A 17,934-nucleotide genomic window follows, 5' to 3' on the forward strand; every position below is an offset into this window, starting at 1 on the left:
GGGAGTGAAGGCCTGGCCTTATCTTCTGGCCTCGGTGTAGCTCGCCCCAAAGTCTATTTTCATCTGACCGGTTGTAGGTCGAAGGATCGAATCAAAAGGATCTAAATACAATAGGGTCGAATCAAAAGGACCGAAAACAAAAGGGTCGATTTTTTATTTTTTTTTCCAAAACCCCCGTTTTATGGTGTAAGAATCACCTTTTTCTCTTATACGGAAAGCCCCAAAAAATATAGATTTAAAAAAAAAAATCGACCCTTTTGTTTTAGGTCCTATTGAGTCGACCCTATTGCCTTTGATCCTTTTGCATTCGATCTTTTGACTGGACACCCATCTGACCATGTGACTAGAGACCACGTTTTGAGCTCCTTCGTTGCTTTTAATACTATTAAATGCAGAAAACCTGGAACTTCTAGTGTTTTTCCATTACATCTCAAACAGGAGCTCAGCATGCTTCTCACGTTATTGTATTTCTCAAGCAGATAACCAGGCTCTTGGCGGCCCATCTCTTGACACTGGGCCAGGCAAGCCTTCTCTAATCTACATCATGGAACATCCAGATTCTATACATTCCTATATATATACATTGGCATATCATCTACAGTCTATTCACTATGTAACCAGCCCTCATGATTACTTCATCTACGTGCGTTACTGCGTCTGTACAATTGTAAAATGATTTGCCATTTTCTTCAGTGCTTCACCGCATGTGCAATCTTCATTGCGCTCCCGAAATGTTGCTTATTCACTACTTCATCATCAGATTCTATAAGGTCTATATTCTTTCTTCATTGACATCCTTTCTGGGTGCATATTTCTGCTTCACGTGACATAACCAGTCTTCTCTTTCATTCATTTTCACACTTCATCCGGAACTTCCTCCAGAAGACCATCATTTCACCACAGATACGTATAGTGTTTTCTCAATGGATACCTTGTTTCAAGGACTCTTTGTGGTGTAGGTACCATTATTGGCCTTGCACATGTTGCAATTTCCGGTTGCAAACATATAGGCAGGATGGGGGCAGGACTTCAGGTAGGAGTACCTGACTTCTCCTCTACACTCCCCCTCTGGTTGGTTTATCGACCACTCTCTCACGAGTCTCCACATCTAGACATCCTCATCTAAATGTGCAACATGATTCTCTGATTTTGGCACAAACACCACTATCCTTAGCTGTAATCATGTCCAAGACATATCTATTCTGAAGAGTCATCAGTCTCATGGCTCTAAGCTCTTCCTTGATAGCATTGAATCCCTTTATGGTAGTTTTGATCATCTGCAGGAGCTCCCATCTAGTTATCTGTAACCATTTGGCATTTGTCATTGTCTGGATTCCTGGCATGAAGATTTTCGCGAACACTGCTGAAGTCTGACTAAACAACCTGTTTTCATATGGAATAGAATTGACAGCTTCTATCAATTTACCGGAGAAACAATTCTCCCTCTTTGTTCGATTGAGGAATCCACTTGATCTCCTCTTTCTTTGGTGAGCATCTGCCTTTGGAAACTCACCAATGTTCAGCTCACTCTTTGGAATCACTAATGCTGGAACATGAACAAGTACTATAGAACACAGTCCTCCCCAGTCTCTGGGCAGCTCCATGTATGCTCTGGATCCGCAAGTCCAGTAGTGGTTCATTATCACTACTGTCCCATCCTTCATTCCTGGTACATCAAAAATTCGACCGCACTGCTGATTTTCTCCAACTTTTCTTGTGCCATTGTTTCTGAAGTATAGCTATGCACTAGCCAGAGGCACTATCTGCAACGGGTCTCCTTTGTCTTTGACCCATGTCATCAACTTTGCAAGCCTTGGCCATAGAGGTTTGCATCCTTTTTCCACACAATCTATAACAGGTTTGTGATGTCCTGTTACTGCCACAGCTCTGCATACGAATATGCCTTCTTCCCAGCCATCTGGAGAAAGTACAGTTCCCCAGATCTGCATCTGACCTCTTTCCTTGCATCTCTGTATTTCTCCATCATTCTTTCCTTGGCGATTGAGCTTCTTATTTATCTCCCATCGGATTCCTGCTCCCTTCATTCCCAGCTATTTGTATCTTGTCACATGATCTCTAGTATGTGCTCTTTCTATTGTATTCAAATCTTGGACATAATCATCTTCTTCTGGGGCCGACCATTCCGTCACCCATACCAAGCATGCTGATCCACCATGGAATTGACCTCTTGTATGGGAGAGTACAAGGTGAGCTAGGTAATGAGCTGTTTGGACCCCTATTCTATAGCTATGAATATGTTGGACTTACCCATAGTATAAGGTAGGAGAACACATACATAGCAAGCCTCCTCAGAGGTTCTCTTTCCTACCGCCTGCATGTGTTGATACCACATAATGTTCTCCAACTGTGCTGTACTATCTAGATAATTATTTAACTCAGTTATCTTCCCTTGCACTTCTTTTAGGTCACTTTCTTGCCAAAAGAATATGTGCATAATGCTCATGGAGTATATCAGTCATCATCCTTCCAACAGGGGACTCATAGGGAACACTTGTCAGAGAAATAGGTGACCTTAAATGTGTCACTGGTGTAGGGATAATCACATATGGCCTTGGTTTCATTGCAAGATCTAACTCTTGTCTACCTTATGTACCATTGCTTTTGTGATCACAAAGAGCACACACAGCAGCGGCACAGTTTTGGGGTGAGTTTGGGGTATGTGTGCTTCCTTCTTTAACATTTTTCTTCAGATATTTTACCAACTTCTGTAAATGTTGTAAATGCAAGAGCGCAATTCAGTCAACATCTCACGTACTTCAGGGAGACATCCTAACAACCTATCTCCTCCTTCCTCTCTTCTGTAGTGTTAATAGCTGTTAATGGGTGAGGCAGTACCTTTCCTGGCTCCAGGAGACCCACAGTGGGGAGCAGCTCACACCATGTGCATATGCTAATCCCTGATTTACCCTCCCTACCCTTCAAAGGACAATCCTTCAAATCTGGGTGAATAAAGCATAGCTGTTTTTTCCCTGGCTTCATCTGTTAGCTGTGGCACAAGAAAGGAAATCCACTTGGGTGAATAAAGCATAGCTGTTTTTTCCCTGGCTTCATCTGTTAGCTGTGGCACAAGAAAGGAAATCCACTTGAGACTCTTACCCAGCAAGGGGATATGGAGACTGAAAAATCAAGCTTGCAATCTAATTGGAAATTCCATCATATCCCCAAAAACCCTATTTGTCACTGCCAACACAATGCCCTTAACCATTCTGCAGCCATCACACCACCTTGTCCCCTTTTTAAGGTGAAGGTTCTACATATTTTTTAAGAAATCCAAACTCCACCTCCATCTTTTCTGCTCCTAGATTCATCCTGAAGAACCCCCTACATGGTTCTAGCATTGTTTTGATACAGATGACCTGCTGCCACGTCAATATGGGGTGAGTTGTGGCTGTTGTTGGCAGAGGGGCTAGGAAGATTCAAATTTGGACTCTGTGAGAACAGGGTAGAACTATGGGCAAAACAAGCAGGGATTATGGCCCCTTTCGAGACCAATGTATGATGAACATCTGACAAACACATTGCCCTACCTCGACGAGCCCTACCCATGATGAGCAAAAGTCCCAACAGGCCAATGAGTATTTTAAAGTGAGGTTTGCAGTATTTCTCGACCTGCTAACCCATGTACTAAGAAAGGTGAAATTGTTAATGAGTAATTGCGGTTCTAAAATGTCAAGCTGTCCATCCACTGAAGCTTAGGTTCTTGGTAGTATCTGAGTTTCCACACTGCTGCTATCCCTCATCTGCTAACTCGCTCATGCTTTTTTTGTTCCTCATGGGGAATAATATATCTATTTGAGACAGAGAGAGATAGAGGTGGCATTGGAAGCTAGAGAAATGGGGCCTGTCTGCAAATGGCCATGGGTAGGAATGCATGGTTGCAGGTTGTTTGGCCTTGTAAGGCCTACACCCATTCTTCCCCCAACATACCAATTCTGCTCTAAGATCTTCTAACACCTTACACTACCCAGACAACACCCCCCCCCCCGCCACAGATGGCTACCACAGGACTAGTCATTAGCACATTAACAGTAAGCGAGCCACAACTGAGCTATATTATTTAGCCTCATCAAACTCTGCCACATAAGCAGCTATCAGACCAAAATCACTGTAGTCTATCAGATATTGGATACTTCCCTTGGGATAATATACTCCTAAATATCTCCACCAAACTCAAAGAAAGCAGACTGGCACTCATGATCCAGGTACTTCCAGCATGCACCCATCAACGCGTCATGTTTCGCATTTGCCTGTCCTGCGAATGAACCCCACTCCCTTCTTTTTCGCAGAGCCATGTGCAGAGAGGCTGCAAATGGTGGCAGAGCGGTGCCATACAAAAACACCTCCATTACATAAAGCTCTCTCTTGGAACAATCATAGTGGTCTCTACCTAATGATCATCACAGATGATATAACATAAGGGTGTGTGACCTTCCAGACATTCAGGCCCCACTGGCTTTGATCTTTCCACACTCCAATGTTCCTATGCCTACGAATTTCTGTCACTCTCCCTTTCACCTTGTATTATTCTCCCTTCTATTTCACCCACCGTCCCTCCTCAGCTTCCTTGACTCTTCCTCCTCTATCCCTCTGATGTTACTCTCTGCACTACCTACCTCCACCTTTCAATATCACTTCTCCCTCTCTCCTCAACAATACCTTTAATCTATCCATGCCTTCCTTCAACTACCCCTCTCTCCCCACATCTACTCCTCTCTCAACACTATTACCCTATCTCCACACTTTTGCCCTCTCTCCACACCCCTATACCTCTCTCCACAAAACTACTACCCATCTATCCAACCTAATATGTGCCCTCTGCCCTCCCACTCCTTCTCCCACAGTTACGCTTCTTTCACTTCCCCGTTCAGGTGTTCTTTCACTCCCTAACCTCCCTTTATCACTCTCCCTCACCCACCTTTTACTCAATCTCAAACACTCTCTTCCACAAACCAATACCTCACCGTGCACACCTTTCATAATTCTGTTCCATGCTCCTCAGCTCCATTCTTCCTCCCCTTGGTCTCTTGGTACTCCTGCTTCTCCCTTGACCTCACCTGAACAACCCACACCTTTCTGTTTCCTGTCCTCCCTTTTATCCTCCCCCTTCCCTCTCCATTGTCTCTCTCCCTTTGCTGGTTCCCTGGCCATCCGATGTCTGTTCTCTTCCCTGCAGAGTTGTTACTATCAGGCAAAGATTTGAACAGTCATAAGTCCCACCCCCTTTTCATCAAAAGGACCGGCAGTCTTCAGTAATGGTGTCCTGCAACAGTGAATGTCCCAGTTATTGTTAGTGTCTTCTGGCAGTTCGAGCATGCTATATTGGTGAGTGTAGAGCTCTGTGGCCCCTCTGCAGGTGATTGTAATATGTTTGCTGATACTTATACCCTCCATGCTGGTGTTCTGCTGGTGTGGCTTGCTGTCTCCTGGTGTGTACATTTGATAGGAGTGCTCTGTGTTCAGGCTTGCCGTGCTGCTTTCTCAATGGTAGCAAATCCAACAGCAGCTTGCTTTGTCCATGCTTATGTGTGGTTTGTTCTGCCTCTTGTCTGTTTTTTTGGTCTTCTCTCTCTCTGTGAACTCGCTAAATGTTTAATCGTGACTATCGATGTGACAGATCCTACAAAACAAAGAGAGCCATTGGCCAGAATGGTATTCTTCAGGTCTGGGTGATAGCCAATGGTACTTTAGTCATACAACCTGACACACGGGGAAGGGATATACTGCAAAGTCCTTGTGCTGACAAGGAAGCACATGACTGACAGGAAGCAACATAAGGAGGTAAATGCGGGCAAAAGAGTGCCCTCAATAGAAGCACCGGAAAGGATAAGCAGCTCATGAAGATGAAAGAAATAGAGGGAGAGAGCCAAAGAACAAGACCACCCCAAGATTAATGCGTGCTGGAACCTGAAGTCAAAGGTTCCAATTCAAAGGGACTTTGAACAAGAATCCTCATTTATTCAATTTATTTTTTAACAAGAATCCTCTCCTTTATTCAATTTATTTTGTTTTGGGTATTTACAGAAATCAAACCTAGCTTAGGGAAGCAAAGGAGTGCTGTACATTGGTAGGAGCTACAAGCAAGCATGGTTTGAGGGGGTACACTTCTCACAACACAGCATTTAATATCAGCATACCATTTAGGGTAAAACTGCTGAGAGGAGGTATTAAGTGCAATAAGGGGCTGGGCTTTAATGGGTGGTCATCTGATGGAGTATCGGGGTGGGTAGATTTGGGGGTGTATCTTACAGGATGTGAGCAATGTGGCTGTTGAAGAGGAGTATCTTCATTTACTTTTGGGATGTCATGAGTGAGTCTGATGTTGATGTATATCAGGTACCACAGTCGTGGGGGCGAAGCTCTCCGGATACTTGTTTCCTTTTTCTATATTTGTTTTGCTTTTCTTCTGCTCAGGTCTGGCCAGGTCCTGCCAAGCTGGAGGGAGTATGCTGGTGATAGCTATGCGTATATAGTGCAGCTGGGTTTAAATACGATGGGTGCTTGTAGGTGTAGCTAGGGAAGTTCCATGAGTGTAAGCAATGCATGATCGATCATATTTGTAGACACATCTGCTGAGGCAGCACGTAGTGTGGAGGATGCTTCTCATAGTTTCTAGGATGGTGGTGGAGAGGCAGGATGTTTCCTCGGTCCCGCTGAGTTAAGACCATGGATTGAATGGTTGTTCTGAACCTGTTGTCTATTACCCTCGGTCCCGCTGAGTTAAGACCATGGATTGAATGGTTGTTCTGAACCTGGTGTCTATTAGGAAAGGCTTGAATTTCTACAGGAGGGCAATTGCTTCCACACTGTCTGAGATTTCTTTGCTACATGTGTTTTTAATGAGCAGTGGCTCTCTATGTGGAATCCAAGAGACGTAATTAGGGGATCAGTTCTGGGCTACACCCTTAAGGTTTATGGTGGACATCTAAGTCTGAATTTGAGGGTGTTCAGTGCTGTTGTCAAGGAGCAGGAATTCTTTCTTAGTGTGGTTCAGTTTGTGGTGGGCATTCGACATCAAGGTCTGCAACAGAGGAGAGACAGGTCTTTCAATGTAGGCCAGGTCCAAGAACCGCTGTGAGTGAGAGGAAGACTGATACAAGCTGCAACCTGAAGTTAACGTTTCAATACAAAGAGACTTGAACACATTAATCCACTGCAGAAACAGAGGCCAAGTCCAGGAACCACAGTGAGTGGGAGAAAAAGTAATGCATTATGGAACCTAAAATCCAAGATTCCATAGAAAGAGACTTGAAAGTTCTTTAGCATAAATGATAGAAAATCTGCAATTCTAATTATTATTGAACTTCGTTATTAGAAAGTACAGGAAGGTCACCAGTATGTAAATGTAAGAAGCATTCTAGTTGTTCAACACAGAGCATGAAAGGTATGCCAGTGACAAAGTGTAAGAGTCACTGAAGTTGTTAATCAGAAAGAATTGTTGGAGGGTTTCACTAGTTGCCTTACACATTGAAAAGGTACTAGGAGAAGTCTGGTTTGTATGTATTTGACATGTTTTGTTCAACTAGACGAAGTGAAACATACCACAACGAAGCTACCTGGCCCCAGGAAAGATAACCTGAAAGAGAAGTGTTATATCAAAGCTCGGGTTAAGAACATTGTTTCCTGTAAATTTGGTGAGGTATTCTGGATATGTTTGTTCTACCCTTTCCTGAACCACGGCCATCTTTCCTTTAATGGGAGTCACTGTTGAATAGGGAGAATGTGGTATAAGTGGTTTACATTGATAACAGGTCTGCTGGAAGTAGTACATTCAGTTTAGATGCGAGTGCTAAATTGGCTTCTTTTAGCACTGCACTTTAGTAGTACACATAGGGGGGTGATCAGAGCTTAGGTGGCATATGACAGGTCAGTATTGAAGGCACATGCAAATTGCTTCTCTGACATATGAAAGAAAGTAGCCAGAATAGGAATGGTGCTGATGGTAGCATTTATGACGTCTTTATCCATTGTTGTATTCATATTTGTATTTGAAGACACTCAAAATGAAGAATATAAGTTTGAACAGGGACATGTCCCACTATGGTGAACTCTGAAGCCACCCAATCGGGAGCATACCATGTGAACACAGGTACTGTACCCCTCAGGTTCATGTAGTTGCTAGTCATTTTAAACCCTTGCCAAGCACAGTGTTTGCCCATACCTAAAGTAAGTGACAGTTCAATTTGCATTCTTCAAGCAAAGAGTGGGAGGCAGGTCTCTCTCCTCGGCTGGTGCATCCCTTTGGAACAGCCTCCCTGCCCCTCCCAGCCTTGAGCCGGACCTCCTGAAGTTCTGGAAACTGCTTGAAACTCTGCTCTTCTCTATCTCTTTGCCTCTCCTGCTATGCAGCCCACTGCCGCTGTGTCAGGTGGCCTGTTCCTCATGAATCTTACTGGATCCCAGGCCCTTCCTCCCCGTCAATACCCCTCGCCACTGCCACTGCACTGCCCTGCTTGTCCCTGCTTGGCAGCTCCACATACCGCCTTTGAGTCACATTTACTAGCACTTAGCCTGAGGCCCTCCTCCTTGGCTCCCCTTAGCACTTCCCTCCCGGTCCTTCCTCCAGCACTTGCCCACTCCTCTTCTCCCCCTCCAATCCCCTTCCCCTGCACTTCTCTTCAATGCACTTGCACGGCAGAATGACACAAGGCCCAGTAGGACCATGACTGTATATTTACTGTTTTGCCACTGTTATTCTTTTCCCTGTTCCCATCTCATTTAGCCTTGTGGTGCTTTGAAACCCAATTGTGTTGCATAAGGCGCCTTACAAATGCTCAATAAAATGATACAATTTTCACTGTAAAATGAATACGCCATAACAAATGCTTCCTCCGTATTTTTAAACCCTGCCCATCGATATATTTTTACCATGAGCAGAAAGACAGACATTTTCATTGTTACATATCCTGGTTTAAAAAAGGATTCCTCGTATGTTTTAAAAATGCACAAAAGACGACTAAATGCAAGCATCTTTTAAGCAGTACACAATGTGTAAATGGTGTCTGCGAGCTAAGGGGTCTGCTGGGGAGATTGACAGCTGATAGATGAGGGGATCACAGCACTGCATGCTTTGCATGCCCGCCTTGGATGTCTAAAGCAAAGGCCTGTTTCTTTCCCCTCGTTTTTTGCGTTTTAGCATCTGATGAAGAAGACCTCGCGGCTTTGAAAACTCATACTCAGCAGAATGTTTTCTGTGCAATATAAGATATCAAAACTCAAACTTTTGTGATCTTTTAAAACGGTATCAAACGCAAGAAACTTGTTTTGCTTCATATTTGTATTTGTACTGTATTTTTATATTGCTTCATGCCTGGGCGCTATTTGATAGAACTCCCTTCGGGGTGTGTCACCTGACAGTGGTTGTATTCATTGCCTTTCTGGAGACATTGCTAGGGATATATGATCATGATGATGGACATGAGCAGGCTAATGGCTTCCCACTTCATATGCTGCCTTCCATAGGGTGAACCCTCCTACCAAAACACAGTGATTCTCATAATTATTATCCCCTTTTTCCTCATCCCTAAACTATCCAGAGCTCTGTAAATAACAGCAGCACGTGCTGGTGACCAGGACTGCTTGCTTACCTGTTTTCTAAGACTGGGGCTTGATGGTGCAGGTGGGTCCTTGGTATTTTGATCAGGAGACATTATATAGATTTTCCAGGTTGCGGTTGAGTTATATGATTTGTCCGCAGCATAGCACCGCCAAAGAGTCTGCAACATAAAACAGGCAATTATGTGAAGGAGGCACGGCACTCTCTGCAAGCTTTCAGGGCAGTATTATTTCCACACATATGCATCTCTATGAAGAATACACAACCGCACGATGTGCACAGATTCCAGCTAAAGGCTATTTGTTTTAAGGCCAGGTGATGCATGGCTCTGCCCTTCTTATGGGGCTACTGAAGTTTTTGCACAACTAATTACAGAGCCCAACTCAAAAAGAGAGGTCCATCTCAATGCATCATAGATGTGAACGTTGCAAGGTACGAGTGGCATACGACCACAGAATTGTTACTCTTTAATAGACCCAGTCACCCAATCCTTCCAAAACTCTGCAGTCTTTTCTCTTTACCTCCGGAGCCTGGACCCACACAATGATAGCAATCAGCATTCCTTCCTTCGAGCAGGCCCGTGGTTGCTAGGCTGCCCTTCATCTTCTCCTGCCTGGCCTGAAGGCACACGAGCAATGCCATCAACCACCCAACCACACGTACCAGGTAAGCCCAGTTTCTCTCCTGATGTCCTCTACCATACTAAAATGGCTGCCGCCATTTCCAGCTCTGGCTGGCCTCATGTGTGTTCTCAATAAGCCTGCCCCATGCAACACCGATTGGCTGCTTCACCTTTTCTAAAAGCCAATCCGGGGAGTCGGCAGACAAAGCCTGCCCATCTGCCTAAGGCCCACGCTTAGGGCCTGTGTGCTCTCCTCTCTGGCCAGTCTCAAACTTTGGGATCACACTTCTTAATGTTAGAAATCCCTCAAAGAACACAGGGTCACGGAATGGATCACATACAAAACCTCCATCAAATAGCCAATTCTGCAGCAACAAAAAAAGCAGTGTTTGTTATCTACAGGCATACGTTAAAAAATACTGTCAAAATAGAACGCTGAGATCTTCTGTAGGCAACAACCTCCCAGCACTTTTTGCAACAATACAAAACCCGGAGGTAGATCCTATGAGAGAAAGTCATCGGAGGGGGTAGGACTAGCCTGACCTTTTTAGATTTTCGAAAGTGTTCTTTGCTTCTCAAACTCACTTTCATAATGCCCCACACTAAGATACTGCAAACATTTAACTATATTGAGCCTGTTTACTGACACCCCTCAGCAGCTTCCTTGCAGTTTGCTCACATCACAGTTACAGTATAACATGTGCATGTCTGTAAACAGTAGGATGAAATCCCATGTTCCAACAGCATGGGACTGCCTTTAACAGTAAACAATCGAGATCCAAATAATCCCGGGGCCTGATGTCGGATTAGAAATTAAATGTTAGCCATGTCTAATTTTGACAAGAGGAACTCTGCAAATATACAATTATCCTGGCCAAAACATACTGATGTCCTTTTGTCAGATTGGTTTCCAATTACTAATTTCCCTTGCCAGAGTATGTGTATACAGCTGTCTGGCACTTCTTTTCTGCAAAAACAGACCATTTGGGTTCAGCCCTAACATTGCCTTTGTTGCCTCTGGGAAGACCTGTCACCTTGAATGAGCACAGGATTTACCAACAAGGGGAAGAGAAGGCCTTTGCTTCAAAGGACAGGCTATGACAGCAATAGGGAAAACGCACCAGGGTGGTAAAAATTAAAGGCTCTTTGCAGTATGCAGCTAGGGGGATGGTGGAGTTAGAACAGCCCATCAGAGCAGTTGTAGTCCAGAGAAGGGTTCAGAACTCTTGCAATCTCCAAGGGCTGCAACACTTCCTGTGCCTCCTCCCCACATCAAGAAGAAAAAGCACCCTGGGACTGACATCACCAGACACTAATCACAGTAGACACAATTAGAAAATTACAGAAAGCTTGAAATGGACAAATACATTGTGACAGACTTACTATATAAGGGATTGACACCTCCTCTTCAATTGAATTATCTTTGGACTTCAAAAGACAAAGGATGTAGCCTAGAATTGTATCGGAGTACAGTCTTCCCAAAGTCCTTGCCATAAAAGCGAAGATAGGGTCTCCAAGGAAGGAGAAATACCCTCCCTCTCATAGGTCAACTTCTGTCTGGACAGGCCCTACCTGTTGCCTGAACACTGGATACACGTTACTGCTCACTGCCGGCGACAGCTCTTTTAAGTGATCTCTGGCAACCTTGCTGGTTGGGAAAGGGCAGACAAAGGACTCTCCTTAATCATGGATAACCTGGGCAGGATCCTCCCCACAACCCAGGAGTCAAAGTACAGCTCTGGGCTCTATTTGCCTTGATCCTGAGCCCACTCAACCACTTTCAAGTTGTTTTTGAGCTGCTGCATGCCCCCACCCCAGAGCTGCAATTGACACATACCCATTTCGGGCCGTCGAGCGGCTGACTCAATTATTGACTTCCTGTGCTCCAGACATTCGAGTCAATCAGCACTGAAGAACTGAATTGCATTGCTGGACCTGGTTGAAATGACATCAAACATCTTCTGCCTGTCATTCACACAATTTGAGCTGATCACCACGGCAAGTCTTCATAGCATCACAGGAACATGTCAAGCTCACTCAACCATCTTGTCAAACTCAATCCGTTGGGAACAGCATCAACCATCTTTACACCCACTCAGTCCATTGTAATGGACTAAAAATCCTGCCTTGAAGCTTTCCAGCCTCAAGAACAAGCCTGTGTTAAACCAGACATAGGAAATGGACATGAAGACATGTTTTGAACTGGTTTGACTTTATCAAAGAAATGAAATGCCTATCATGGCCCTACCTCTACTGGTATTATTTCCCTGTGCTAAAAAATAATAAAGAAGATGCTTGTCGGGATTTTTTCAAAATAACAATCGTCCTCTGTCCTAATCCTATTCTGTCCTATTGCCTGCCCTACAACGTATAATAAAGAAACATAAATAAGACTACCGAAGTATTCTGCTCCCCTCTTGTTTTGGGGTAGCTGCTGCTTGACCTCCACCTCCTGATTTTTCCAGTTCTTGTTCCCTGTTGTGGTTTGAATCTCAGCCTGTAGATGTAGTCCAAAGGCAAATGTCTTTGTACTCCAAATAGGACTCCTCCTGACCCTTTGAACAAAACCTGGATAGAGTACAAGATTAAAGAATTTCTGTTCTTTCCATGACATTCTGTAAAAAGGGTACTCCTGGCCAGTTCAGCGGGATTCTCAGAAAGTCGAAAAGTTCTTTCTCTAATTGAAGAATATGTTTCTTTAATTCTTCAAGGGTCCTGGAACACTCAGCCCCTCGTGGGCTGTTTCACTTTGTTAGCTGTGTGTGTGTTGTACTTTTTACCCCGTCCAAGGTTCCTGGCTCTCTCAGCTTCTCGAAGTGTAGCTTGGCCTCGTTGGCAGTATGGATCTCAAAATGGTCTCACCCCCTTCAGGGACCCCGGTTCTCCTAACCTCTTGGTGGCTGCTTGGTCTTGTTAGTCATAGGTATATTACACTGTTCCCACCCACTCCAGGGGTCCTGGTGTTCCCACCCTCTTGTGGGCTGGCTGGCCTCATTGAGCGTATGTGTGTTGCACTGTCTCTACCTGTTCCAGGGATCCCTCAGAGTCCACATGCTCGCCTCCCCTTTCTCAGTACAGGCGTGTACCTGGATGGTGGCGGCCTAACTCAGAAAAAGCGGCACTGACTTTGGTGACTGTGGAGCAGCTCTCTCGTGCTTGTTGCTTCTCCTGGCTCGAGAGCGCAGGTGTATCATGTTTCTTCCGGTTCATTCTCCTACTTCAGGAGGGTTTTTATCCTCAGGCGTCCTGCATGCCTGGGGTTGGCAGCTTTCCGCTGGCTCCTTGGTTCTTCTGCCCACCATTTATCGGACATAGTCCTGCCTCCAGGTTCGATCCTCCCAGCATAGTGGCGTTGGCTCTGTCTGTACGGGGGCACATTCAGGATTACCTTTCCTCTCCCGTAGGTATGATCTTGCATGCTTTTACGTTCCACTGTATAGCAAAAGAGAGAAAACATGATGGGTTCACGTCTCTTGCATAGAGGTTGAGAGAGTGGGATCAGCAACCAAGCCCTTTCCTTCTAAAGGACCCTTGTCCTCATAAGATGGCTCAACTCTCTATATCCCATGAACAATGGGGGCTCTGCCTCAGGAGAAAAGTTAGTCAAGTTCTTATTCGGAACGTCCTTGTCCTCTAAGGGGAGTGGATTCTTCCCCAGTGAGATCCTGCTTGCCCTGTCCCTTAAGGAGTATCTTGCATAGGAGGCTCACGTCCTTAGTCTCAAAGGTGGAGGCACCCCCTTGAGGAGAAGGGACGAATTCCCTGGAATTGAAACACCACTCTTTACCTTTTTAAAGACATCTTCATTGAACTTGAACTTCCTGCTGAAATTGCTGTCTCCCTGTCTTCAGACCCAGAGGACCTCTTTCATTTTACAGCCTGCATATCATGTGTCTTCTCTTACAGGGGTGGGTTATTATTTGTATTATTTATTTTATAGAACCTTGGTTGCACCAGCAATTATTTTGGTATCACAGGACTAGTGGTCTTTCAATGCTTCATTGCTACCTCACACACCACTTGAAGGGTATAGCTCAGGACACTGTCAGGGGGAAACAGGGACATTTCCCAACCAGGGGCAGTGTGCTTACCAGGGCAAAAACCAGCCTTTTCCCAGAGACAGTGAGGGGGATTTTGGTGGCCAGCTCCTGAAACCCCCTTTTGTGCCATGAATGCCACTATCGGTAAAAATGTATGTCATGCAATGCCTCCCAGTACTTGTTCTGGACGGTGTTTTCCCCTTTGTGTTTCAGGACCACAAGAAACAGCATCCCCCATGGTGGCTCACAAGAAAGATTTACAAAAACAGAGAAACGCTGCACAGGACACGAACGGCAAAACCCCACCAAGAAAGTCTGCCAACATGGCAATGAAGCAAACACAACGCAATGCAGTTAGTGAATGAAAAACAAAATACCAAACCCATGGCATGTCATAGAACGAGCACATACTGCAGTCAAGCCTGTGTAGCGGAAGGGGGCATGAATAAGCGGGCTTACCAAAAAGGTGTGCACCTGTGTAACCTACCACGTGGGGAGAGAATAGCCACAGATTGCTCCATAGACTCAGAGGAGCTCTTTAACCAATGGAAGAGGATGGGGAGACAGAACTAGGAAGAGAACAGTATAAAAGTAGAAAGAAATAGAGACAAAGTGAGGATTGTACGGGTGAGGTCAGGAGGCAGACCGAGAGGCCAGGTGGAGGATGGACATTGGAGAAGATTGAGAGATATCGTGTTTGCAAGTTTGAAGCTGTGAATTTGGGAGTGGATGTGAGAGTGAGTCTAGTAAGAAAGGAGAGGAGAGGGATTGGGGCGTGGCCAGCAGCCATGTGGTAGGGAAGCAACTCTGACAGCTCCTGCTCGATCCATGAAAAATCTGCCAATACAGGCAGCTACTTTAAACTCTACAAGACCTGGACGGAGAATTGGATGTGCGAAGATGCAAAGATCATTTATCTGTGGCTCAGAGGGTGGAAAGATGGATAACTTTACCCTGTTCCCCAAGACACAGTATGGCAAAGCTGAAATAAAATGGCGACCGGCACACAGGAAATCCTGAGAAGCAGTCTGCGATCCGATTGAAGACCCGGCCGTTCGCAGAACCACCTGCCCCTGAGTGCACCGCTTCCCCCCTGCAGAGACACCTTATGCTGGGCAGCGCTCAGTAGACTGCTGACCAAAATATCCCCGGCGGCAGACACGCAGCCCGGTGCCTAAGTGATATGAAGTGGGAGTGAAGATGGAGCTTAGTGCCGGCGTACAACAGAATGACACTCTGCTAACATGGGAATTCTGGGTTTTGGAAGACGCCTTCATCCTGATCAACTTCCTGAGGGCACAGGGATTAACATACTTCCACATGAACTTGCAAGCGGCCGAGGCAGGGAATTATCGGCAGAACTGGTGGCACCCTTGTTTGTAAGCAGATGAGCTTCCCCCGCCTGCCTGTAATGAGCACTAATGTGGACCTGATTTTAATATATTGAAACATCATGCCTGGGATTACACACATTGTGGTTTTGGTGCTGGGTAATCGTGTACATGTTCAGTGACTAACGAAATGGGTGACATAATGTTGGTGTAGGGCCAAAACACTGCATTGATCTGGCACACTAAGCACTATCACGCAGTGCACCCAGGCTCATTTCACAGGGCTATTCACTGGGACTCCTGCAGTGCCAAGGCGACCTATGATCACGCATCTACCACTAAACCTGGGCACAAAGGGCGTGACGGATGGTTGCTCCACATACAATTTGAGCTGGCTCCTTGCAGGGGCATTGGCGCTGGATGGACTAGTGAACTTGGTCTAAGTAGAGTGTCTTGTGGCACCCTCGTGCCACACACTACATTGGGAAGTAGCGAGCAAATTCAAGAGAAGAGTGGTCAAACTGGCCATTACAAACTTTGCAGCAGACCATGCAGCTGAGATATCTAAATAGTCTGAAGGAGAAACCAGAATCAAGGAGATTGAAGAAGCAGATCTCTAAGAGAGCATAAGAACACCGCATAAATAAAGGCTGTAAAGACTGGAGGGGGGAGTCCGTACTTCTGCTCTCTATATGGTAGAGGAGAGGCACAGAGGACCCCAGCCAAGATTCTCTATTGTGTTAGCAATGGACGAGCAATCAAGGCCTAGCTTCTCAGGAGGTGATGCAGGCTGGTTCTTAAGTACAGTGTAATCCCCAAGCCCCCACAAAGGAATGTCCACACACTGTATTGGTTAAAACACAGTCTTTATATAATTAAGTTCAAGGTTATTTACACAATCACAATAACTCAATTTGGGCTCAGTAAATCTACAGTGGCAAATATATACAGTTCTAAGTGGTACCACAATTATTGTTAGATTCCATTAAAGTGCATCAACTGTACTCTGGTTAAATGTCACACAAATCAATTCATAAAGGTAACCAACAATAGACATGGGAGGAAAGCAGTTTGGTTAGAACAATTGGCAGAATACTGGCCTCTACCGTTAAACACAGTTCTGTGTGGAGATCCCCCCACCTGGGCAACCTGTAAAGTAAGTATATATCACAAGCCCAGCCCATATATTGTTCTATAAGTCTTATTTCTTTCTAAAATAGTTCTACAACCCCAATGTACCTGGAATAGCAGAGTTTGTCATCGGGTCGTCAACGGATCCTTCTTGAGCGGCTCCCTTTAAGGCAGGAGCTACAGATCGTCGAGATCCCACGAGGAAAAAGGTGAACGACGACGGTGAGGTGGCAACTTCATTCCTAGCGATGCTTGTCGACGAAGGAGCGTAGACGTCCTGCAAGGAGGAGGCGTGCGGGGCACCTCAGTGACGATAGTTCTGGACCGGAAAGAGTTGAACAACGTTGGACCAGCAAGGGTGTTGGGTCGTCGGCGACTCTGCGATCTTTAGGTGGCGCGAAACGCCCCGGCGGAGGCTCTTCGGCCCGTCAGTGGCCTCGACTTTCTCCAGTGGGACAAAGCAGTCGACAGTGCAGGCGAGAGCCTCCTTGGATCAAATGTTACTTAGGCAAAGGGAGAACGGCGGCTCTGGTCAGCGACAGCAGTCGGTGACGGTGATGGACAACAGTGTCCGGGCACTTCTCCTTGTGATTCCGCGGCGGTCCCCGTCTCCGGTCGGCAGCCTTTCGTAGGTCTGTCTACCAGGGAGCCCTGGCAAAGATTAGCAGTGCACGATGGTCCCTCGTAGCTTGGAAAGAGTGCACCTAACTAGGTCCTCCGTGGGTCAGTCATTGGACACACAACAGCTTTTAGATCGACGAAGTAGAGCAGTAGCAAGGCTTCTCTTCCAGCAGGGCCTCAAGGTTAAGCTTCAGTTTCAACTCCAGGGTCTCTTCAGCTTCTGAACGATTTCTAGCAGTGAGAGGCCCCCAGATATACTAGTTGATACTAGTTGATCTCCAATTCATTCTGCTGGGTCACACTCAGGCAACCAATCACTCAGATGGGCATTCAGCAGTCAGTCAGCCAATCAGGCATACAGTGCATTCAGGCCATACTCCTCCCTCTCAGACACTCACAACAAGGACTGTGTATTGGGACAAGTACCCAGCAATTCAACACTACACACTGCATTCATGCCAGTTTCGGCAGGGCTGTCTCAGTCATTGTGTCAAACACCAGAAACCTGACATCCACAACAAGAAGTGCATATTGGTCACACACTCCATTCACCCAGATCCCACCCACAGGGTGTACCCAGAACATACAGTCACTGGGAAGGCTCCAGCCAGTCTG

The 17,934-nt window shown here is 45.7% G+C and overlaps 1 protein-coding gene across 1 annotated transcript in view; it reads right to left on the reverse strand.

The window, feature by feature from the left end:
• Positions 1–17,934, reverse strand: part of LOC138514489 (platelet binding protein GspB-like) — a 1,350,980-nt gene that overhangs the window by 289,048 nt on the left and 1,043,998 nt on the right. Inside the window, exon 10 of the mRNA XM_069629971.1 lies at positions 9,606–9,734. Coding sequence (XP_069486072.1) covers positions 9,606–9,734 — 129 coding nt within the window. The remainder of the gene's footprint in view (positions 1–9,605; positions 9,735–17,934) is intronic.

This window comes from Ambystoma mexicanum, chromosome 12, assembly GCF_040938575.1.
Source record: "Ambystoma mexicanum isolate Mex_15411 chromosome 12, UKY_AmexF1_1, whole genome shotgun sequence".
NCBI lineage: Eukaryota > Metazoa > Chordata > Amphibia > Caudata > Ambystomatidae > Ambystoma > Ambystoma mexicanum.